This window comes from Vespa crabro, chromosome 1 (genome assembly GCF_910589235.1).
Source record: "Vespa crabro chromosome 1, iyVesCrab1.2, whole genome shotgun sequence".
NCBI lineage: Eukaryota > Metazoa > Arthropoda > Insecta > Hymenoptera > Vespidae > Vespa > Vespa crabro.
In genome coordinates, this window is record NC_060955.1 from 20238492 (window position 1) to 20264704 (window position 26213).

Below are 26213 nucleotides of genomic sequence, written 5' to 3' on the forward strand. Positions count from 1 at the left end.
ATTAAAGTATCCGCGCCAGGCCGTGCGAAATTCATGATCGTTTCAAGCGTGAACGAAACGACTCGAATAGGCCGAGCATCGTCGTCGTCGAACTCGAAGATCGGTTTCCTGCTAGCCTTAACGAGCCTCGAATTCTTCGTGATTAAATTCTTTCGTATTTTTTCATTTTTGCAGACGCACACTTTCCAGATAGTACGCGTGTTTCTTGTCTTTTTTCTTTTTTTTTTCTTTCTTTGCTTCTTCTTCTTCTTCCTCCTTTCAGTAATTACATTAAAGAAGGTTCTTGAAACAACATTAATTAACGTTTATTTATGAATGGTAAAATGAATCATTAAATACGACGTATTCTTGAAAGCCGATTAGTTATTTGGAAATTTCGTATATATGTACCTTCTTTATGTAAATATTTTTATTTAAAATTATCTGATAAACGAAAGAAATATATTTCGTTGTAAGAAAGAGAACAAGTAGTTTCGCAAATCGTACAGAAATACGTAGAGTCCCTTAAAAGAGCCAGAAGAAAGTGACCTCAGAGGTTATATGGTAGTACCTTATCACGTAACTGGTATCTGTTGTAAGAAGAGATGCTCTCCGGTTAATCTACATCGTCCAGGAAGAGAATCGGTGCTAGGCCAGGTTCTCTATACCGTGTGTATACAACAGAAGTTTAAAGTCTCTCCGTTCGTTCGATGACCCGCCATGGCCGGCTTCTTCGCCAACATGTCCTCGTGCCGGGATTCCTCGAGTTCTTCGTGTAATATAGAAGTCGAAGAACGCTCTTGCTCGGCGTTATTCAGGAAGAGTCCTTAGCATCGTAGATAAACCGCATTTACCGCCAGTAACGAAGTCCATACGTTATGTCTCTCTTTCTTTCTACTTTTCTATTCGGATTCTACACGAGTACATATCATTCTTTATCTCTCTCTCTCTCTCTCTCTCGCTCTCTCTTTTGCTCTTTTCCCTTGATAGAAAGGAAGAGAGAGAGAGAGAGAGAGAGAGAGAGAGAGAGAGAGAGAGAGAGAGAGAAAGAAAGACGTCCATTTGCATGAACGAACCTCTAACGCTCGTTTATGATCGGACAAGGCGAAACGTGTCATGATATCCGGGATAGAAACGACTCGGTTTAATCCTCGTGAATTTCTTCCCTCTGCGAAATACATACATTCGTGTACAAGCGCTGGTTCAACGTCGAAAACAGATATATTCCACGATGTATCTTAATACTACCTTTCTCAATGGTGGTGTACCCCTTTTATGTTTCTACCTGGAGGAGAAGGTAATAATGCTGCCTTTGATCTCTCGAGTGTGTTAAAGTAGTTGCTGCCGTGTTTCAACGCGTAATTTTAATCATAGGTATATCCAATTCTACGACATCGCCATCAGCATCTATCGCGAGTTATATCGGTAATTGTTATATATCGGTTAATACGTTATTTTTGCCTCCAAAAGACAAGTAAAAAAAAGAAAAAAAAAAAAAAAGAAAAAAAAAAAAGAAAGAAATGGAAAAGATAACAAGACCGTAGGGGAAATTTCTTTTGGAATCTTTCTTTCTTTCTTTTTGTCTTTTTCTTTTTCCTTTTTTTTTTTTTTTTTATCTTCGTCAAATGACGTTTAGATTTATGAAACATCGAGATATATTGGTCTTAACCAATCTTAATGCGTTTTTCTTATTCGATTACGAACGATGATCGATCAAGATAATTTTAATGGCAAAAACAACATGAAAAGCAACGTTAAAAGATAAAGATAGTCAAGGAGGAAAAATATATTCTCGCGATACATATCGCTTATTATTATTCTTCGAATTCGTCCAATTAGCAGGAAAGAGTCTCGATGCTGCATCGATGCGCGCTAATGGATCGAGAAACGCCGAGCACGAACCGCGAGTAAGGGAAATCGCCATGGCGTTCCTGGATTTCTTTGGCGAATTTCCAAATGCGCCGAACAAGCCGAACCGAGGGACCGGAGGAAAAGTTGCGTTTACCTAAGGTTTCGATCCTATTTCCGTACCAGGTCGGCGACCTCCTCTCTCTCTCTCTCTCTCTCTCTCTCTCTCTCTCTCTCATCTTTTCTCTCTCTTATCCCTCTTTTCGCTTATCGTTCCTCTCTCTCTCTTTCTCTCTCTCTCTCTCTCTTGTGCACCGTTTGTCCAGTTTCTTTCTTCTTTTCTTCACTCGGCAAACTCACCCCTCTCTTCCCATCTCCTTTCTCTTTCTGCGTTTCAAACTACTCTACACTCCTCATCCGTCTCTCTCTCTCTCTCTCTCTCATTCTCTCATTCTCTCTCTCTCTCTCTCTCTCTCTCTCTCTCTCTTTCTCTCTCATTCCTTTCTCTACCATCTCTCAACAGGCACGGTTTGTCCAGCCTCGACAAACCTTTCAACGTTTCGTCCCGCATCGTACTCCTGTCAGGCCTCCCGTAATTGAGACGACTTTATAGCTCGAACTGATATCCGCAAAGAGAATCAGCCAACACTTTGAACGTTCCACGGCAGTTGCTTACCGAATGTCACGCGCTTTTAACGTTCGTTGAAAGATTTCTCGGTGCATAAACTTACGTTCTTCTCGATAACGATCGTGTGACGGTAAAATGTAAACGAAAACGTTGAAGGAATTTTTTTCTTACGGGAGAGGTTGGAGTTGGGTGGGGGTGGTGGCGATGGCGGTGGGCGAGGGAGGGGGCGGGGAAAGTGCGGCGATCGTGTATAACGATTTTAAGAAAATTTCTAGAGAAAGTAGTCCGTAACGAGTATAAGTCAGACGTCGTAGTAACGACGATATTGCGTCGATCGATCTCGATCGATCTCGTACTCGATCGTTCGACGATAAAAGATGAAAATAAGAAAAAAAGAAAAAGGAAGAAGTACAGGACGGCTACTCCCTGTAAACACCATTATATATATGTGTAAGGCTTAGTTTCGCATCGGGGCACAGACGACGAACGTCCGCATCGCGATAATCATCGATATTTTCTCTTCCGCATACCGATTTCGCGGCTGGACGTGACCCGGTGGGCAGAAATTGCGGCGTGCGGTCGATACCCGATACGATAATGGGCAACGACGCGAAGAGAAATTTCTGAACGCTCGGCCCTCCGCTCTACGTGCTTCGCGAACTTTCTGCGCTAATCTTGCCGAGCCGGGGACCGATTTTACGAGCTCAAAGTCTTGCTATAAAATTCCGATCGGCCAATAACTCTTGAATTTCATTGGAATCGCTTTTCGAATCGGTTTGAATTTTCGTCCCCATAAAGATTAAATAACCGAAATAATAAGGCAATTTTAACAATCGAATAATTTTATTTACACTAGATACTGTCCGAATGAAAATTAATATTCTCTTAGAAGAATTAAAAAGGAAAAATTAAACTCATTATATATGTCATAAAATATACAAAACGAGCTCGAGTCCTATTGACGTTTTCGAACGTTTTGAAGAATTTATGCGTTCGATTGCGGATGAAAAAAAAAAAAATAAAAAAAAATAAAAAAACAAATAACATAAGTAAATATTTTAAAGTTAAGAATGCTGCTCGTAACGAGATGGTGGGCCAAGGAGTTTTAAAGGTGTCACGATATCGTAAACGTAAGAGGATAAGTGTAATGCGATTAAAGCGCGAAGCTTTTGAAAAGGAATACGGATAAGTCCAGGGTAATCCATCGATGACGCCAAAAAACGAGATTGGAATTTGGCTCTAACAGGATAAAAAAAAAAAAAGGAAGACTAATAGTAATTTAATATAAATTTTATATATGTACGTACGTAAGTGCAAATAATTATAGTTAGTACATACTTCGTTCGTTTAACAAATTTAAAGGAATAGTCATTTTCTAATAGGTGTTTTTAATTTTTTTTAGAAAGGTAAAAGGTACTCTCGTTCGTTTAATTATCGAGTTCCATCCTACTTGAAGTAAGTACCAGTCCACTGAGATATATCTACTTCTAACTGAGATTCAAAGGTTAAAGTGCAAATTGACGTAGCTCGTTGTGTCATCGGTAGATTGATCTTGCATTCTCAAAGGAACAAGAGAGAGAGAGAGAGAGAGAGAGAGAGAGAGAGAGGAAGAAAGAGACGGACAGAGAGACAGACAGACAGTCAGAAAGAGAGATAGAGAGAGAGAGAGAGAGAGAAAATTTACAGTGGCATGCACACTCAGTTCCAAAGGGATTATACATCGTCGCGTGTCCTCTTGCAATGTCCTTCAAGAATTCACCCCTCGTTCTCTTCTGTTTATTCTGCACTTTAACGAAGCTTCTACGATTCTTCTTCGGGTTAACTCGTACAACGAGAAGAAGAGAGGCTATGTTTCTTTCTCTCTCTCTCTCTCTCTCTCTCTCTCTCTCTCTCTCTCTCTCTCTCTCTTCGTTTTTCTCTTTCTTCCTCTTTGGTTCTTATTGTCGACGTCGCGTCATCCTGTCCCTTTTCGTTTTGCTCGCGCGTCGTAAGATCCTTTGGGACTGTGAGAGGACACGAGCCCCGACCGCGTGTTCTCCAAGAGCAGTATCAATATTGGCGACTTCTCGGAACATCTTCCCAGAGTTCTCACCATGCAAATCGACAAATACCTTTTACACTACCGAAATACGCGCGTGATACGAATACGAATTTTCACGCTCTTATATTCGAGCTTTTTTAAAATAATCGAATAGAACGATGGAAATAATTATAACAATGTCAAAATGTTCTGCTTGATTATCGATCAGTCGTCGTAATCAATTAACAAAATTTAAATGTTTTTTTTTAAAGAAAATCATCAATCGTTGTGTTATAAAGGTACATACTTCTCTCTCGCTCTCTCTCTCTCCCTCTCTCTCTCTCTCTCTCTCTCTCTCTCTCTTTCTCTCTCTCTTCGTACTTTCTAAGATATTTAAGAGAAAAAAAAAAAGAAGAAAAAGAAAAAGTCTGACAATAATCATCAATGGAAAAGCTTTAATCCGCGTTCTTGTAATTTCTCAATAATTATTAACATTTTCTTTCGAATTCAAATGAAATTTTGTATAATTGCTTTTAACGATACGACGGAAAGTTTAAACTATTTAAATTGCGGAAATATTAGCTATAAAACAGCCTGAAAGGTATTAAACGAGCGAAAGGAGAGAGCGTGCTTAGCTTAACTGTTCTTCATGGAATATATTATTATTTATATAATGAATGTATATCTTTCTGAAAAAAATAAGAAAACTAGAACTTGAATATCTCATACATTCAAATGATTTCAGTTCTTGTAGGAGATAACAAAAAGGTAAATATACTGTCTATCGTTGGACATCGTATGATTGGATTCATCGTATGACGGAATGCTTTCATTAATGAGATTTTCTAAGCGCTAACCTTTAATTTTAACTAATGATAGGGTCGTTTGAGATCGTAAGCGACATAATTACATGGATGACCTTAAAACCGTTTACGAGGCTGTCGTTCTCGATGCTGTAAAAAGAAAAAGGAAAAAAGAAAAAGAAAAAAAAAGATCTCCTACGTGATTTCGTTCGTTTAGCATAGCTGGCATTTAGAACAGCCGTTACACACCCACCTTTTCTACAACGCAACGCGACGACCACCTCGTCCTCGACGTCCTGCGATTGTCCGCCTACGGGCACGTGATTACCGTCATAACTATACCTCTACCTACTTAATTATAAAATATCTAATCGAAGGATGCACGAAGCCTTTTCTTTTTCTTTCTTGTCTCTGTGACCGATTGTAGAATGGAAATAGAAGCTATTAATAATAAAAAGATCGTTAAATACGAGGCTGTATCATTGGTGTAACATCCTTCGCGAACAGTACTTACGAGCTAACACTTAAACCAAGTCGGCGCATTTACGATTCATAAAACGAAGCGTATATACGTCAAATATCGTGCTGAGTATTTCTCGTCTAACGTAATATGTTGTTTGATCGTGTATCATTTCAAAGGATGAACAAGGTACCTAACAGCCGTTAAACCAGTGCGGTTCACGTGACCGCTAGACCGATCGTGAACTCACAATGTTCATTTTCTACTTTACGGACGTACAACTCTCGACGTACTAAGAATCGCATCATGGAAGATTAATGAATGGCAAAAATTATACTAGAATAGGAGATATTGAGAAAAGTGTCGTGCTTTGTCTTTCGTAAAAATAATTATACTTGATCGGAACGTGTGTCGTTGGTTAATGTCGAACGATTCTCAGGAACGATTCAAAAGAGATAAAAAGAGAGAGAGAGAGAGAGAAAGAAAGAGAGAGAGAGAGAGAGAGAGAGAGAGAAAAGCTTTTCTCCACGTAAGCGAGAAAAGTTTTCGATCGGAGAAGAGTCAAGAGACTGTAAAACGGCTAACCAATCGGCTAACACTATTTGCGGAGAAACGTCGTCGTTGACGTGCTATCTATCAACGTCTCACCATCGAGAGGTCGTTCTTTTGCCTTCTCGGGGATGACCTTAATGTCGTGAGAAAGAGGCGTGGACCATAACCACGAAGAAAGTCTAATCGTTGTATAGTTATAAGGAGAAAGGTCGCTTAGGTCCGAGTAGGCTATCGGTACGTTTGTTTACTCTTTAAAACTGATCGGCTTCTCGTCTACTACTTAGATCTATAGAATTTCTATGGCGGTTTCTCTATTCGTACAGAGAAACCTACTGGTATACCGGTTGTTCATACAGCCCGTACGTTGCGTACTTCTTCCAAGTAAGACCGCCGACGACGAACTCGCATGCGAATGAGCCTTCCTATACCATAAGGGGCGTCGAAGAGACGACTAGCCGGCCCCAATGGGTCCCCTTTTCTTCGGGATATCTCGTCTTGGAATACCGTACGGTTCCTTCTTGCGACTTGCCGCTTCCGAGGAAGCCACCTTTTCTTCTTTGACTCAGGCTCTTCGAGTACTTCACGCGATGCCCCCATCTAAGACCTTACCGCTCGTTCTCTCGTTTCTAGTTAACTACGGTTTCGAAGAAATTCACGAGTGGGATGATACACGTCATAAAATGTCGTATATTTTTGTCAAAACTTAATATCGCTTCACTCCGAACGTAATATAAAATATTTTTTTTTCTTTTTTTCTTTTTTCTCGTATTTTCTTACGTCACTCCTTTCGTCAAAAACCGGTCGTTTAGAATAATTTAAGAAACTTTTATAAATATTATTAATGGATATCTATGATCAGGATTATTTTTATGAGAATAATATTTTTATATATTATTTTTTCGAGTAGGATTCAGATTTTAATGTTAACTTGATGTAAAGGAAAAAAAAAAAAAAAAAAGAAAAAGAAAAAAAAAGAAAAAGCTTATGAAAGAGAAGAGAGGCATCGGTGGTTTCGGCGAACGCACGCGAAGGTGACGATCGTCGAGGTGGGAACCTTCGAGGAATCTCTAATAAACACTCGCATTGTATGCTAATTCATAAATATGCTCCGTGTACGGCGCAACCTCGTGCACGAAGCAGCTGCACCGAGAATACTCTTCGCAAGTCGTACGCGTGCGTTTCCTCTTCGACCAATCGAGGAATCGCCTTGCTTCGACTCGCTTTACCTTTCCTCGCCTCGCCTCATATTGCCTCGCCTCGAGACTTCTACTTGCTTATATTATGACGAGCTTCGCATAAGAATACGACCTAAGCGTGATTAATGTATGTATTTCACTTTACGGCTTGTTTTGTTAAACGTTCGACGTTCTTCAACGACGAACGAAGAGGTTACTTCTTTTTTTTTTTTTTTATTTTTTTTTTCCTTAAATAAGAAAAAAAAACAACAACAAAAGAACAAAAAAGAAAAAGAAAAATATTTGCAAAATAATCAATACATAATAACGATAAGGAATATAATTGAATTTAACAAATTTTTTCTCCCTTCGAAATATTGTTCATAGTTGAAAAAGATCCGCGTGCGTATAATTATTTTATAAAGTAAAGTTTTCTCGAGAAAGAAATCGAGTGAGATTCGAGAGAAAGCGTTAAAGTTTTCAGGAAAGAGGAGAAAAAAGAAAACAAAAAAAGAAAAAATAAGAAAAAAGAAGAAAGAAAGGAACGACGACGAGGTTGTACGAAAAGGAACTTTAACGTAGAATCGAGGAGCATCTTTTCGTCGTAGAGAGAAGGACGAGGACTAACAGAGAAATTCAATTCTCCGCGAATTTAATAACGACTAGTCGATCGGATTTATATCGTCACCTCCGTTCTTTATTTATCGATAAAATTAAAAGGCGCCGTCTAGTTTTATCTTTCTATTTTCTTTTCCTTCTTCCTCCTCCGCTATTTCGTCCATCACTACTCTCACCGAATTACTAAACAGACTTTAGAGAAAAGTAAGTAGCTTGAAAGATTTTCAAGTACCTATGTTCCTTTTTGTTTCCCTCATTTTTTTTTTTGTTCCTTTTCTTTCTCTTTTTCTTTTCCTTTCCCCTTATCTTTCCTTCGCTAGTTAAACACGTCAGATCGGTGGACGTGAAAGAAAGAAAAAAAAAAAAAAAAAAAAGAAAACCAAAAAAAAACCAAAAAAGAAACCAAAAAGAAAAAAAAAACAAGAAAAAAGATAGAGGGTAATTCATTTAGAATCGCGTCAATGGCAACGTAAGAACAAGGAGAGCGCGTGCGCAAGACGCCCACGATCCTTCGAGAAATCAGGTCGAACGGATTAAGCCGATCGCGAGAGAACGTGTTTATCCCTTTTGCATTGGCAAATATCCTTGTGTTTTGCACCTACGCTCTTTAATCTTACCGTCCATTGGATTGAACAAGCCGGTCAAAGAGAATTATACATTCCACTCGCGATTTCTTAAGAGATCAAGCGCATATCATCCAACGAACGATACCGAAGCAAGTCGTTTTCTATACGATGTATTACCATATTATATATGCCAAAGTGTCTTAATGCCTTCTATATCATCTATAATGTTTATGTGAATTACTTATGAGGTGATTTGCTTGCCTTCAAATGAGGCTGTCCAAGTAATACTACCTAATTCACAAATACGTATTAAAGGGAACGATTTTTTACTCATTAATTTACTTTTTCTTTTCCTTTTTTTTTTTCCCCTCTCTCAAAAATATTTTATTATCTAATTAATTTAATATACACGAATTATTTTCAAAAATTTTCTAATAAAATTGTCACCGATTTTTAACAATTTTTAATCATATACAATATCTAATTAAAGTTATACTGTAAATTCTTTAAAATACTCAATCGATCAAATCGAATGCGACGAACTGTTAGATTTCAACTTTAAAAATTTGAAACTACATTGTTATCCAAGGAAATTAAAAAATAATCACAAAAGGATGCGATAGAAATAAAAAAAAAAAAAACGAAATAAAAGGAGAGAGAGAGAGAGAGAGAGAGAGATATGAAGAACGATTAGATCGAGTTGGTGTTGCGTCATTTCGGTGCAAACGAAGCCTAAAGCGTTAGTTCGAGCCACGTCGAGATTTACTCTTGTCGTCCGGGTTCTTTACACCTTTAGGAAATCACGATTTAGAACGGTTGCGAAAAGCGAAGGCGGTACAAGTCAGCGCAGTGAGTCGACTCGCGCGCGCCAAGCGAAAGGTAACTCTAAAGGGAGAGGGTAGCTGTAGTACTATGTAGCACGTTACATACACTACCGCATTACTGCTTGCAAGTCGATTCTATTTTCTTCGTGATTAATTTTATCCTTTCTAGAAATAAAAAAAAAAAAAAGAAATAAAAAAAGAACAAGAAGAAGAAGAAGAAAAAAAAGCGAGAGAAAAAAAAATTATATTAAGCTATTTTCCAAGAACATTGATTTGTTCCCTTCGTATATGTAAGAACATTTTATCTTAAATTTTCTATAACGAATTCATTAAAATTAGTCCATATTTTGTCAAATCATATTTTTCAAATGATTGTTGATCGGAAAAATTTAGATTTTATTTTTGTTTCACATGAAAAAATCATCTATTATCATACATTTTACTTATTAACTATTTCTATATTCTACAAATGTTTTATATTTATCAAGATAAAATCAAATATATGTAGAGTTTCCAAAGATCGAAAGAGATATTGATTTTAACGATTCGAGATCCGTTCAGAGAAAAGTCTAGTTAAAATATCGTTCATAGATATAGATCGTCTTGACGAAGGGCAAGTATACGTTGGCAAACGAACGAAGATAACGGGTCACGTCTCGATAAGGTGCGGTTACGAGAATGAAGGGAGTGAACGTATGTGTACAGGAAAGGGTACGTCGCGTTGGGAGATAGGCCGGTGCTAATTGCAATTTATGTCTCATTGCGGTTGGCATCGGTACGAGGCGACAAAGAGCATGACGCAGCCGCAGCAACCAAACATTACTACGTATATACATAGATATCTTTTAAACGTAAAAATCTCTGAAGATTTCTCTCTGAGTACTTCGTCAAGGACATTGTTATCATCCTACAATTTCTACGATCGAGACTTCCCCGATCTCATTTATGATTTGTTTGTATACGGTTTCGCATAAAAAAAAAAAAAAAGAAAAGAAAAAGAAGAGAAAAATGATAATAAAGATTTGATCGAGATAACATACCTGTTTATCAACAATTGTAAAATCTTTAACGATAAAAGATTTTTTCGAATATTTTGACGCTATCTAAAACATTTCGAAAGTCGCCCTTTACCAAGGTGACTTTTGATATCGGCAACTCTTAGTCACGGATAGTCAGGATATCGAGATAAGATGGGGATTAAGAGCATCCGAGCTTCGAGTACTGTTGTTCGAAAAAGAGAGAAGAAGAGAATGGAGAAACGTAAGAACGGCGGATAGGAGAGCGTTCTACGAGTGCCGCACGTTGAGCGGCATCACGAAGAGACAATGAAAAGAAAAGGAACGCGGAGTTCTTGTTAGGTCGAGCTATTATCGTTAATTAAATAGCGCCTTCGCTATCTGTGCTCACGTCTCGCGACCGTGCGCGAGGCATTAAACCCGTATGACACCGTAAAGACCTTAAAGTCGCTACTCGTTATCTAGTGGGAAGAAAGATAGAAAGAGAGAGAGATAGATAGATAGACAGATAGATAGATAGATAGAGAGAGAGAGAGAGAGAGAGAGAGAGAGAGAGAGAGAGAGAGAGAGATAGAGAGAATGACTTATGGATACTTCTTGTGCCTATTTGTACTGAGGAAATCCAGAATCGATTCGGGAAATAAATTGATCCGAAATAGGTCGCATCGTTAAATGCTTTATTACCTTTAAATTACTATCACCAAATAGTTATGTTAATTCGTATCTTGTTAAGAACTCTTAGAGATAATATTATCTAGGTTTTAATAAATTTTGATTCAATGAGAAATACGTACTTCATTTTCTTTCATATCATTATTACCTATCTATTCTCTCTCTGTCTCTCTCTCTCTCTCTCTCTCTCTCTGTTTCTTTTTAACTCTTAAAAATTTGTCTTCGTAATTTATCATCAATTTGTCTTCCTTAAAATGATAGAGAAATGATTAAGAAAATTTTCTGATAGAAAATAAAGCGATCAAATTGTAAGATAATAGAGGAAGCGTACGTCTAGAGCGTCAAAGTTCGTCTTGTCGTACGTGCTATGGCTCGAGTCACGATCGTTCCTAACACGATTCAGGATATTCGAGGGCAGGAGCCAAACGTGCTCTCGATTCGCTCGAGCGCCATCGAACCTCGAGCTCGTATAGATCGAACGAGTCAGATTCCGGTACTCGATCGGGGTTGTTTACGAGGAGAAGGGTTGTTCGTTGATCCTTTTCTCTTTGCGTTCCCACAAAGATCTTTGTGCCTGGACCTAGCGAGAAAGTAGCTACCGTGTTGAGAGCTACTAGAAGAGTACAACAGGAAACTGTATCGTATATGCTACGTCGTATATACAGACTCCTTTACTACTGAACTTCGCGGATAAACTTTACAATTGGATATATCCAGATACATATCTTCGATACATGGATATATTAAATTTCATTTATTATTACAATGCATCGATCCTTTGTAAATAATATGATCAAAATTTATTGATTTATTATATTCGTCGTTTAAAATAATTTTCAAATATATTTATACTTCGAATTGACTTTCTTCTTGATTGAAAATCTTTGATCGTTGTAATATAAAATGTTCCATTCTCCGAGGGAATCAATAATTTGACATAAATTTGAAGGAACTTTTATCAAGAAAAAAAAAAAAAAAAAAAAAAAAAAAAGAAAGAAAAATCATTTCATCTTTAACACAAAAGTATCATTTTCAAGATAATCTACATATATTTCCATTATTGATATTTTAATTTTATTAATATTTCTCATAGTCGGATTAATAATATAGCAATTGAAAAAGACTTCTCGTCCGATCCAGAACGGATGGAACTACTGCGAGCGGCATTTATCGAGGCGCGACTATTCGTCGTTTCCATTCGCGTTAAGACCCCATGAACAGGCTATAAGCGACGACGGCAAAGTTTACGTTTATATGCGGTTATACATGACGTTATCCTTCCAAGGGACCGGCCACACGTCACCGAATCGTGATCCTCTCGAGGCCAAAGACGATGTCGCATTCTCCCCCCCTCCTCTCCCCCCATCAAACTTAGGATCCTCTTTTCTCTCTCTCTCTCTCTCTGTCTGTCTCTCTTTTTCTTTCTCTCTCTTTCTCTCTTACTCTCTTTCATTCTTTACTTCGACTTCGACTTCGACTTCGTGAGTTCGAACGCTTCCTGCACGCGAACCACCGATTGTAAAGTATCAAATGCTCTTCCACTCTCTTTCTACTCTGTCTTCTTCTCTTTCTCATTCCCTTTCTCCTTTCTCTTCTCTTTCGTTCAGCATTTCGTTTTCCTTGGGAGCACCGAAGACGAAGAAGAAGAAGAAGAAGAAGAAGTAAAAGAAAAAGAAAAAGAATAAAACAGCGAAGGCAATAACGAATGCGAATCAGATAGCGAGCCCAAGCTTCTGCGTTATGACGAGTGCCATGAATCCAGCGCGAACATCTACGGCGTTCCGACGCAAGAAGAAACTAAACGCCATGGACACGACCGTGAATCTTCTCTCCTCGGTCTCTTTTCGATCCAACGAGCAGATATTTTATACATATAGATGCACGCGCGTGTTTTTCTATCTGCGTCTGTGTATGTATGTGTTTTGCGTGTATATGCGCGTATTATTTCTTGTGTTACGTCGAGCGTTACGCTCTTCTCTTCGTCCATTCCCTCTTCTTTTATCTCCTTTTCTCTTCCATACTTTCTGCCGATCGTGTTCACTTTATTGCTACTTCTTGGGAAAAGTTTTTTTAGGAATATTGTTTCTTTTCCTTTTCTTTTTCTTTTTCTTTCTTTTCTTTTCTTTTTTTCTTTCCTCTTTCTTTCCCGTATAAATGCATTCTGAAAAATATAACGAAACGAGTTAGAGTAGAATTTCTTTGAAAAACAAGAATACGATCTATTACGGAATTAACATTTGCGTTCGATATTTTATTACTATACGTAAATTGTTACTGTTGATTTTCAAAATGAATTTGATTTTCGTCAAATGTTTCACGATCCATTTCAGATATTTTTTGTCTTTCATGGAAAATAATCGATCTTCATCTTTAGATTTTAAAGATGAAACCAATAATACGAGTGTTAGTAGAAAATCAAAAAAAAAAAAGAAACAACAAAAAAGAAAGAAAAGGAAGCACCAATGGTGTTCTCTTTCCTCATTCTTTTCTCTCTCTCTCTCTCTCTCTTTCTCTCTTTGAATAAAGCCGACATCCCAATTACGCGGCAGTATTACCCACCCATCTATCTGGCAAACTACGCGCGTACGTACGAAAACCGGCCATGGGACCGTTTTCAAGTCGGCACCCAATACTCGCACCCAACTTTGCTCGCGTCCAGCGACTTCGCGGCAGACCGGTTGCACCACGGCGGGTCTCTAAAAGCGCCGTAGCGCCGCTTAAACCGATGGAAAACACTTGTTAGCGCTCGCCGAGCGAATAAAGTGCTGCCTGTCCGAACTAAATGTAGATACACCTTTTATACGCGTTATCGCCAGCATCTGCAACCGCGAACGAGCTCTCTTTTCTTCTCCTCCTCCTCCTCCTTCCTCCAACGTCTCCCATTCTCTCTCTCTCTCTCTTTCTCTTTCTCTTTCTCTCTCTCTCTCACACACTCTCTTTCACATACTCTTTCTCTCTTTCTTTTTCTCCCTCATACTCTCTCTCTCTCTCTCTTTTCCTCTTTCTGTGTTTTGCCGACTGTTGGTATGTACTCGGTGGTCAGTGGGTTCGTGCCTCGCTAAAGGGAATGTACATATATATATATATATATACATACAAGTGGATTCCACGAACAATACCACCCATATTCGTAATTCCCTCGAAATATTCGAATTTTTCTTAAATCCATTTAATTCAGTCGGAAAGGAAAGGAAAAAATGATAATACTTCTTTTTTTTTTTTCTTTTTCTTTTGAAATCGAAATTATTCGTAGGAAAATCAAGTGATATGTCTGAACGATATGCGCAAGTATCCGAAGTTGTGAAACGAGACGAGAGACTAGGCGAAAAGGATACTAATTGATACCACGAGCGTTAATTATGCCACGAAGCGAGACAATGTCGTTCGTCGTACAGTCTGTCGCGTGCTCGTGGCCCGCTAATAACAGGTAGTCGATGCTTTGCTCGAGCAGAAGCGCTACAGGTGTCTGCAAAAGTATTACGTCGATGGCTCGTTGCACGGTGTCCCGACTCGCACTCAGCGCGCCGAGTCATCGATTAAAGAATCAAAGGTCACGACGGACGTAATCGATCCCATGGCGAATGGTTCGATCGTTCGATCGAGAATTTGCCTTCCATCGATCGTCTACCACTATATTTATATATATATATATAGTATGTATATATGTATATAAAATACATACATATACATATGTATGTACATATATAAATAAATATAAATAGATATAAAATATACATGTGTGTTTGTGTATGTGTGGTATACGTGTATATCTACTTGGTCATTCATTTTTAATATTATTGAAAAATGATGACAATTATAAGTCGATTTACATTCCAATGATTTTTCGAAGAGCGAGAAGGCGGAAAGAAATCGGTTAGCAACAAAGTTTCTTCTTTCGTCTCCTCGGTAATAAATGCGTGCCATTATCTCCTCTAACCATCCTCGCCAAACCGCAAAGTGTTCTTTCTCTCTCTCTCTCTCTCTCTCTCTTTTTCTTCTCTCTATGATTTATAAACGACGGAGTAAAGCAGAATATAATGAACTTTCTCGCGAGCAAGAAAAAAGAAAGAGAAAAGAAAAGGGACGACTACGTAGATAGAAAAGAACATGTAACGATGTACGTCAAGAGATTTTGTTTACATCAGAAATAAAAGTCTCCCTCTTTCTCTGTCCCGTTTCGTGATGTACGTAGTATCTTGTCTTTTCCTCCACCACCACCTCCTCCTCCTCCTTATTCTCTTCCACTGACGACAACGACGAGAATTCGTTGTAAAAGATCGAACGACAGACGTAGTTTCTTATTCTTACGTTCCGTCTTCTCGCAGAAATCTCAAGGCGGCGCCATCTTAAATCACGACACCGACCGTGCCAGGAAGGAAAAAAGAAGGACGGATGAAATAGTCGTCGAGAGAAGACGAGAGATCCTTAGATGAGATATACGCGAACCCGCGTAAGAAAGTCGAAGACGCTCGACTCGAATCGTCGATCGGACAGACCGGAAGAGGGGTCCCCACCATTTTCTTCCTTTCGCTATCTCTCTCTATCTCTCTCTCTCTCTCTCTCTCTCTCTCTCTCTCTCTCTCTCTGTCTTCCTTTCTTTTCTTTTCCTTTCTCTCCTTCTTGTTAGCCGCGCCGAGGCTCATAGAAAATTCTATTATTCTATTCTTATCATCGACAGTGACGCGTGCTGCCTCGTATCGACAGCCGGATACATAATGCAACGTGAGTTTCCGAGCTTGCGCGTTCGTGCACCGGATGCACCCACACCGAGCTTGCATACTGAACGGGCCGGCTCTTTAAGGTCTTTCTAGAAAACGTGCTGGCTCGCGAACGCGGTTGAACGTCCTGGCCCATCCCTTCGACCAACCTGGGCCCTTTCTTTTGATGAAAAACGAATTGTTCATGGATCGATCCGTCAAATGTTCTTTTCTTGCTTTTCTCTTGTTTATTTTTTACTTTTTTTATTTATTTATTTATTTATTTATTTATTTTTATTTTTTTTTTAATTTTCTTTAGACGAATTTTATCGATATTACGTGAAATAAGAGATAAGAAATTAATGAATATACGTATGTATTTATCTAAGTATATAAATATATAGATAATGAAAGAAATAAATATATAATTATGGAATTTTACAAAATCAAAATATCACAAAGATGAAAGAAACTAATCAAGAATATAGAAAGCCATATGAACGAAATTAATAATGTTAATTAGAAAAGAGAATGATCGTTTTCTAAGAACAAAATTTAAAGTGTCTAAAGGGAGAAATAAAGAAAAAAAATGGTAGATAATTTTCGAACGAATTCTCTCGAATTCTCTTGAAGCATATGAATAAAATAGCTTTTATCGTTTACGAGTGAACAAACTATACGAGTCCGTTCTGTCGTATCTCTAATCTCCAAGTACAGGGACAAATCCCGATTGAAAGCGTGCACAAACGTTTCTCCAAAGCTCACCGAGAGATCGTCGAGGGCCATTGTCGGCGCAGTACCTTTCTATTTGCGCGCGAAAGAGAAAGAATAAGGGGTGGGTTTTGGTTGGAGGAGAGACGAGGTACGAAAGGTTCGACATGTGCACGCGCCAAATTCAAATTCTCTCGTGGCAACCGGTCACACCACAGGGTATTGTTTTAATTAACGAGCCCACTGTTCTCTCTTGTTCCATTCACGAAACTAATTCAGCGTACGTGCGAGCTCGGGGCATTGCACAATACCGTTTCTCCTCGGTCTTCTATCGAGCTTGCATCTGTCGTCGTCATCGTCTACGTACATACGTCGCCGTCATTGTCGATGGCGATAGCGTTCTCAATTTTAACGCTTCTATCTACCCACAAATCGGTGCATTAATTTCGCCATTACACGTATCAAACGATGAAAGTGATTATCGACGAGGAGAGATTATCTCTCTCTCTCTTTCTCTTTCTCTCTCTCCCTCCCTCTCTCTCCCTCCCTCCCTCTCATTCTCTCTCTCTCTCTCTCTCTCTCTCTCTCTCTCTCTCTCGTAAACGCTTCGTTTCGCTTCGAAGCGTCACTTCGCAGCCATTCGTGAAAGCACAATAATCGTCGACATTTCGGGTCAAGACAATACAATCCATTTGCATACTGCGATGCATGCTTTAATCGACAACAGACTGGCCATGAAATCGACTAACTTCTCCGCTTCCTATACGTAAATTGTTTCAACGAAATCGATGCATAAATGTTATCGTAAATACCGTAAATTTATTTTCATGAGAGGTGGCGATAATTGTTAAAAAGAATAAAGTAAAAGAAAATGAAGAAGAAAAAGAAAAAGAAAGAGAAAAAAGATATAATAATCGTAGAATCGAGTTTGGAAGTTAACGCGAAATAATGGTGTCTGACGCACGCAAATTCCTAGGATAATCGTCGGGCTCCTATATCATGTCTAAACAAAGCTGTAGGCGATTTGACTTTTCCTTTGTTTCCGCCCGACACAATTTGCGAAACATACTCTGGTAAGAGGATTACTCAATTTTCCTATGAGTCATTAGTGACTGCTACTGCGTATTTAAATACAACTCACGCAATACCGTCATAACTTGGCACTTTGGAGATAAGGATGGAATTGCGCGATTTATAAGTCACGTGGCTATCCAAGGCGATCGTTCTGTTCCGTTTGACTCGTTTCCCTTTGTCTCATCATTTATGACATTATACAATATTTTACAAACTTATCTGTTGTCATTCATCCTCGGACTTGTCATTTTTAAATATTTAAATAATTAAATATTTTCCGAGTCCGCGATCTCGAAAATAACGAAGAATTTCTCATTAAACTCTTTGGATAAGCTCTCTCTTTCTCGGTTCTCTAATAAATTTGAAATCCCATCTGTATATGTTCCAAGGCCGTAAAAGAGACGTCGACAAATTCGTATGGAGGGTCGAATTCAAAAGATATTCGTCTTACCGTTTCCAGGTTCGTGCACACAATTATTGGTCCCTTTCATCCTTCAAGATAATTTTATCTCTAAAGGCAACACACGTTTTTGCATCGAATTCGTACGATCGATCGCGAGAAGTCAAACCCGTGCTTCTTCGATAACGTCAATGCAATCATATTGCTTCCTTACTTTCAATAAATATTTTCTTTCCTTATTATTTATTATGTTTTCTTTTCTTTCCTTTTCTTTCTTTTTTTTTTCTTTTTCTTTCGAATTTTCTTTTTCTCTTTTCCCTTTGAAATCTTGAAATAAAATGAAAGAGAACGTTCTGTAAAGCAAGGATACTGAAAGAAAAGAAAAAGAAAAAGAAAAAAAAAAAAGAAAAAAAGGCCATTGACTCTTCTCGATCTTTAAATTTTTTTTTATATAAAGCGAAATAAGGACTCTTCTGGTAAGAGCTCGAGCTGGGAATTTCGCGAACTCCTTTTATCCTTCCACGCATCCAGTCGGGATCACCCTACTCGGCTCGTTCGCATAAACGGGAAACGGGTTTTGGTCAGAAAGAGCTTTGCTTCGTGGCGAAAGGGACGGGAAGAGAACATTGTCGTTGCGGCAAAGAAAAAAGAACAAAAATTGACGCACCTCTTTCGTCGTTCTTGCTCCCCTACGGCCTCCCTCTCTTCTTCTTCTTCTTCTTCTCCTTCTTCATCCTTTTTCTTTTCGCTCCCATCGTCTTTTTCCCTTGGTTAGGATAGAAAAAAGGGGGACAAGGCTGAGGTTAGGTAAATGCAAATGAATACCATTGGCGTAAGATCATTTTTGAGAAAGAGTACATTGGATCTTTGAAAATATCTACAAAAATATGTTTCTTTCCTTTCCTTTTCTTTTTTAAATAATAATAAAAAAAAAAAAAAAAAGAGGACTACGAAACTTTATCGCAAAAATTATACTACATACAGAACATTTAGATATGTTATAATAATGTATATATACGTGTCGATTTATTACGAATAAAAAATTGATTTGTATAATATCAATGAGAGCCACTGTCTATGGTGATCGTTGACTTTTTCATCCCCCTCTCCAATCCCTTCGAATCCTGAACCATGTTCGTACCCTCTCCCCTCCTATTTCCCTCCCTGCTCGATCACCTCTAGAATTCGCCCTTGTGTATTTCATTGTTGTGAACGCATGCAAATTGCGATCCAGTTCCCCGTACCGAGTATCAATTCTAACAGGATTAATTCGAGTGCAGTCATTGTTTTTTGCGCGTACCAAAAAGTCCAACCTATATACATATACGTGCCTGCATCGCGGTTCTGGTCTGCCTCGAACAATGTTCTCTCTATCGCACGCGTCGGCATTCCCCGCGTACAACTCAGTTCGTAAATTGGGTTGAAAGGGTGGCGAAGGGATGCTCGTCGAGTATCACGTTGTCGTTTCTCTCTCTCTCTCTTTTTTATTTTTTTTTTTTTCTATTTTTTTTTCTCTCTCTTCCCTTTTATCGTCCCTCCTCTTTTTTCTTTTTTTTTTTGTTCTTTTTTTTTTTTTTTCTCTTACACTGTCCCACCGGCAAATAAAATTCCGAGAAAGATCGTAACCTACATATCAGAATACTTTAGGCGGAATTACATAGGAAGAAATACTTTTTTCTCTTTTTTACTTTTTTTTTTTTGTTTTTTTTTTTTCTTTGTTTTTTTTTTCTTTCTTTCCTCTTTGTCTTTTTCTTTTCTATACCCACGGGAGAAACTTCTTTCGGCGCGATGACTGCGCAAAATGCAATTTTATGTAAGTTAGTCCGGACGAAACCGTGACATTGGGAAACGAAACGATCTCCGAATTAAAACCGGTTTCTGATTTTACCTAGAGAATGCCTCTATGTATTTATACCGGATGTTTCAAAATAAAACGAACAATTTTATAATAAAATGATATAATAATGTCATTGTAAAATTCTGTTTCTGAATTATTACCTTTTTCTTTTTTCCTTTTCCTTTTTTTTTCTTTGATACGTTATTAATATACGTGTATATATATATGTTTGTATATATGTATATATATATATATATATATATATATATTTGTAATTTTTTTTTTTTTTCAGAAAGATGATTTTTTGTCGATCAGTACAGCTTTGCGACAATACTTGCCAGAAAAGGACACACCGTATATTCTTGATATCGATCTAGATTTCTTCAGCACTAGGAATCCCTTCAAATATATCTACGATGAAATATATCTTTACGATAAACTTGCTCCTATCTACTCTTTTCAACGGCCCGATACAACCGATCCGGAGGTGAGTCATTGAAAGAGTCATCATCATTACCTTTGCCTTGCATGAGCTTTGTAAATGTATGTGTTATATTCGCTTTCGCAATCGTTATATTCGTAAAGATTACTCGCATAATGTTCGTTCGATCGAACGGATACACATTATCATTCGTGTTTTTTCGACTCGTAAGAATCATGCTATATTTCACCAATTTTTCCTCATCGCGATTGATTTAAAAATACACTTTGAATAACATCCATAGATGTATATATACGAACATTTTATAGCTTTTTATTTCCACTTTTATCATAAAACAACTTTATTTTTTCATCTTTATGTAACCAACAAGATTAATGCATGCGACTTACTTTTTTATTCATTGTTAATACTTCTTACGTAAAATCTATATCTTAGATATTTATTATTATTATATATATATATATATATTATTTTTTATTATATATTTATTGTACATATATATTTAATTATAATATATTAATTAATTTAATTATAACATATTTATTATATATATATATATATATAAGAAATTTTCAAAACATTTAATAATTTCCAAAACGATAAACTGTGGGAGGGTAAGAGAGGTATAGAAGCTTTGGACTTTCGCGAAAGAGAGAGAGAAAGAGAGGGAGGGAGGGAGGGAGAGAGAGATGGAGAGAGAGAAAGAGAGGGAGAGAAATAGAGAGAGGATGAGGAGGAAGAGGAGAGAAGAGAGAGGACCAGCAACGAGCGGAAGATTTGCGAATAATTACGTGGCCCGACAATGGTCGAGGTCTCGTGGCAGGCCGGATACACAATGTGGCCTGCCACCAGTCGGATAATAGACAGAGAAGGACGACTCTATGGGGTTTTAGGATTCGACGGACATAATGGCACGGGACCATTGTCTACGTAACTACAGACTGCCAACATCCGCTTTGGGGGTCGACTATGTCAGCTCATCTGCATCCCGCCCTCTAACCCCTCTCCATTCGCGTTCGCTTTTACGAAAGCGATCGAAAGCTTCGCTCGAATCGACGATCGAATTATTAGTTAAGTAATGCCTATAGAATTTGCATGAATTCACATTGATAAGAGCGTTATGCGTTCACCGCGATTCATTATATGCTACGAAATACGCGTGTTCCGTGATTCTGATGAAATTTCGAATCGAGATCATTGAATTTGCACAATGAAGGAAAATAACGTTTACGCCGGATTTTCCTTTTTTTTTTTGTTTTGTCTTTTTTTTCTTCTTCTTCTTTTTCTTTTACCTTTTTCCTTTTTGCGACAGAAAAATGAATTTCTATCGGTACTTTAATTCTGATATATATAAATCGATTCGATTATTAAGAAATTTTTTATTGCAAATAAAAATCAATATATCAAATATCGAGTCGTCGGTGTTACGCAGGATATAAGAAAAAAAAAAAAAAAAGAAGAAAAAAATAAAAAAGAAAAAAGAAAAAAGAAAAGCAAAACAAAAAAATACATAAATAAAGAGAAAGAAAAACAAGAAAACGATATAGGTGCTGTAAAGTAATCGTCGCAAGAAATCATGTCTTCGGCCTAATGTATGCAGACTCGACGACGTGCTACCTGTCTTACCCTGTGAACTCGGCGCTGCATTGTGATTGTAAGCCGGCTTCGGGTCACATCATAGCCTAACCGCGGTCAGGGTTATTTTTGAATTATTTAAATTACGTGAGCTGCCTTCCTCGACGTTACGAACAGAATCGTACGTATTCGGCTCTCGTGCCATTAAATTTCGCGAGGATTTTCTTAAAACGTTTAACGGTAAATAAGTATAAAAGAATCCTTTGAATATTCAATGAAGAAGATCGAAACGAAGATTATTTTAAATTCATCGAAAAGGTGTAAGATTATAATTTTTATCTCGAATACGTTTATAGATAGGAACCAATATGATTTGTACATTGCGTCAGCCATGATTCTTTTCTCAGGATCTGGCTCGCGATGTCCCACTGTGATCCCCATCGAAGAAGGAACGGCACGAGCGGGGGGTCCATCCAGTATGCAAAACGGACCCCGTTTTCCGGCCTGCCTGAATATTGATGTGTACCCGGCTATGCAGATGAGCGTGAGAATGCACCTCGTGCCGGATGGTGCCGCGAATAGACGAACCGGAAGTAACCAAATATCCTTTACGGTTCTCGCAACGTTTCTCTTTCTCCTTTTCTCTCTCTCTCTCTCTCTCTCTCTCTCTCTCTCTCTGTCTTATTCTCTCTTTTTTCGTTCTATCTTCTTTTCCTTTTCTTTCAAAAACCATGTTTTTCTCCTGCTGGCCGCATGATTCGAATCTCGACCGCAGTATTTTCTCATCTACAAAAGGCCGGTCCATCAAGGCCATCCGAATCTCTCCTTGAGGCAGGTCACTGCCTCCTAATTGCCTTCTCTCACGGAACTTTCGAGTCCCTCAAACTTGGCTTTACCTTGCTCAGAGTCGTATCGCATCCTCGAACAATTAAAGCTCTTAGACGATTAGGTCGATAAACTTAAGGAGTCTCCTCCTAAGCGACCACCTGATTTCTCTCTTTCTTTATCTTACCTTTACCGTCCCGAATACGACGATAACGAATAGTCGAAATTACCGTTTTACCGAGCGCCGTTAAAATCACGCATTGATCTCCTTAATAATCTCACGACTTAACTCTTGGCAATGCGAATATTTCGCTCTTAGAATTTATTACCTCTTTCAACATCTTCAAAGTTAAATCTATTTTGGTGATCTTCGTTGAACTAGGAAATTTATCACTCGCTTTATCTGAAATGTCCTTTAAGATTCAACTATTTATTCGTTAGTATTACTAAGCCTACTTGATGATTACAAGCCCGTGTGAAAGAGACGAAAAGGATGTTACGATTTTTCGAAAATACTGATAATACATCGCGAGACGAGCCTAATCAACGAGTCGAAAGCACGCAAATCTTTGATAAACCGGATAAGAACCAACATCGCCATCTGTTGTGACTGATAAGAACGAGACTCCTTTGCAGTTTCCGGATAAGCCGCAGGCAGTTGGGGCGACGTGACGAGCGACGTCGGCGCCGGCGCTGGGCGACGCCATGCGTCCAAGATGGCTGCGGATCGTTAAACGGTCACGCGCAAGCTTCCAAAGGGGTGGCTGAGTGGGAGCGGGCGGGGTCGATTTTAGGGGCGCGCGCGCACGCTTACTCCTTAATCCGATCGAACGCTCTTTAGGGCTATGAGATCGACCTTGACTTATAGGGAAAAAGAAAAAAAAAAAAAGAAATAAGAAAAGGAAAAAAAAATAAAGAAAAAAAAAAAACAGAAAAGAAAAAGATGAAATAGGGATCGAAGTTGCGGGTTTAAACAAATTTAGAAGTAGTTTGATCAAACTTTTTTCATTACGACTACTACTTCGATTTCGATCGTTCAAAACTTTTCAACGTAATTTTTATTTTACGAGGGGTGTAACGAACAGACGAAAAAAACTAGAAAGAGAGAAAACCATTTCATGTTACTACTACAAGCATAGCGCAGTACGACCGTTTATATTACTTTTTCGACTGACTGCCAGTATTGTTTTATGTAATCATCATCGTGAAAAGCGTTTGCACACGCTATGACTTTTTTTTTGATAGAAGTGAAATATTTCAATTCCTTTTGATGTTCTATCGCTACGATCGTAACATTTTCTAAATATACATGTGTATAAACTTTTTTTTTTGACTATAGCAACGAATAGATTGTTTCTAAATCTAATAAACCTTTACGCAGAGTTTATCCACGGTAACAAATAGTGAAATAGTGCATGTTTTAAAGTTTAACAAAAAAAAAAAATAAATAAAATAAAAAAAAATAAAAAAAAATAAAAAAAAGAAATTTCGAAATGACTTTCATTTAATCGCAAACTTTCTAATATTAAAATTTAATAATGCGAGAGTTATGTCTACTTAATCCATAAAACCGAAACGATATTTAAATGTATTAAAACGATCATAATAAAAATCATCATCGCTACGATAGAACAAATTGATAGATTACAAAAATGACGAATTGTGTTGGAAAAAAGAAAAGAAAAGAAATCATAACTGTTTATAAGAAGACTATTAAAAAGTTAACTTCGTTAATGTAAAATCCTTTTTGAAAAAGTCAAAAACGATCGAATAGGGTTGAGCCTTATTTCTTCTTGTCCTGGTGGTAAAAGTTGTCGAAAGAGGTTGTTGACCTGTTCGCGAGGTAGCAATTTCCGAACAGAAGGGTAGGCATTTATCGAGAAGGAAAGAATGGGAAAGAGAAATGATGGTCATACGGCGGTGTAACGTGTTCGCGCTTTTTCGCGCAAAAACGAAACAAAACGTCAACGGGAACGTCACGGTCGATTCTTTTCCCGCTTCCTCGCACGCGCCACTAACGCGCACGATCGCAAATTTTCGAGCAATCGTTGAGGGATTTACACATGTCAAATAACGTTAACGTTACACCGCATTACGTGTTTTACGAACAATGCAACGGGTTTCCCTATTGTTAGGACTATTCCCTTATTCGCGAGTTCGGTCAAACCGTGAATTCGAGAAATAAAAGAAATAATAAAAAGGAAGAAGATAGACAGACAGACAAACAGACAGTCAAAGGGGGAAGAGAGAGAGAGAGAGAGAGAGAGAGAGAGAGAGAGAAAGAGATAGAGAGAAAGAGAGAGAGGGAGAGAGAGATGATACCACTTGTTTATCGAATACGGACAAAACCGTTTACTTTCTGCTATGTAATTATTTATAATCGTCTTGGTGAGAAGTTTATACGTTCGAACATTAAATTTGAAATGCTACTACAACCTTATGTCGTAACAGTGAGGTAACGTTTAGCCGACAGATAAGTTGTTATTACGGATCGAAGTTGTATATACGACACGGCACAGACTATATGTTTAAGACTTCGAAGTTGTGACACTTTTAGATTGACGATCGACAAGAACGGATTTATAGTCGCGACTCTTTCTGATTAAACAAACAGCCTTTACAAAAGTGAGAAATCGTCCGTATCTAATATTCTATTTTTTTTTCTCTTTTATACCTACACACATACCCAATTATATGTACCCGTTAATATTTATAATATTTATATTGGTTATAATCGTAGTCATTATAAAATATAAATGTACATTATTATATATAAATTATATATATATATATATATATATCTTTTACAATTGAATTAAACAATTAGACGAAACGACGTTATAGGGATTTTGTGGTTTTTCCGTAGAAGATAGAAACGAATGGCTAAAATCTCTCATGAATGACGTATCGTTAAATGATCTCTAATGATTTTTGAACGACGTCATGGATAGGAATAGAGGAAGATCGTTCTGTTTGTCGATCAAAAGACCGATGACTACTCGATAAAAGAGTCTTGATTGCGGGATAAATCGCTGGAATCTCAGTTGCTGAGACGCCATAATGGGAATTCTTCGTTGATTACGGATAGTTAAGTTTAAGAGTCGGTCATTATCGATAGCAGGTGTTGCACGGACGAGTGTAACGTTTCGTAATGAATGAGATTATCGTACATTGAGCGTTAGCGGTAGATAATTGCTTATTGTGTTGGGTTACGGGAAACGCGTGCGTTTACGTTCGATCGCAAACAAAGTTTACATAGTCGAACTTGAACTATCGAGATCTTGGTAATACGATATCTTGATCTATATAAATAATCATTTTAATACATGAAATCGAAGAGAATACGTTTAGCGTGTATACAAAACAACGTATACAAGATCAAAAAAAAAAAAAAAAGGAATTACAATATAAACACGATTCTTAAAGAATAGATAAGGACACGTGAAAAGTCAAAGAGAAATGGAAAAATTATTTTTAAACGAGAATAGTTT

At 37.8% G+C, this 26213-nt stretch overlaps 1 protein-coding gene across 5 annotated transcripts in view; it reads left to right on the forward strand.

The window, feature by feature from the left end:
- LOC124426408 (UPF0489 protein C5orf22 homolog) overlaps positions 1–26213 on the forward strand; it is a 445446-nt gene that overhangs the window by 283706 nt on the left and 135527 nt on the right. For all 5 annotated transcript variants that reach the window (XR_006942720.1, XM_046968075.1, XM_046968055.1 and 2 more), the window contains one exon: positions 20173–20367. Coding sequence is in view for 4 of the 5 variants with exons in the window: in XM_046968075.1 (XP_046824031.1) it covers positions 20173–20367 (195 nt within the window). In the remaining variant the exon portion in view is untranslated. The remainder of the gene's footprint in view (positions 1–20172; positions 20368–26213) is intronic.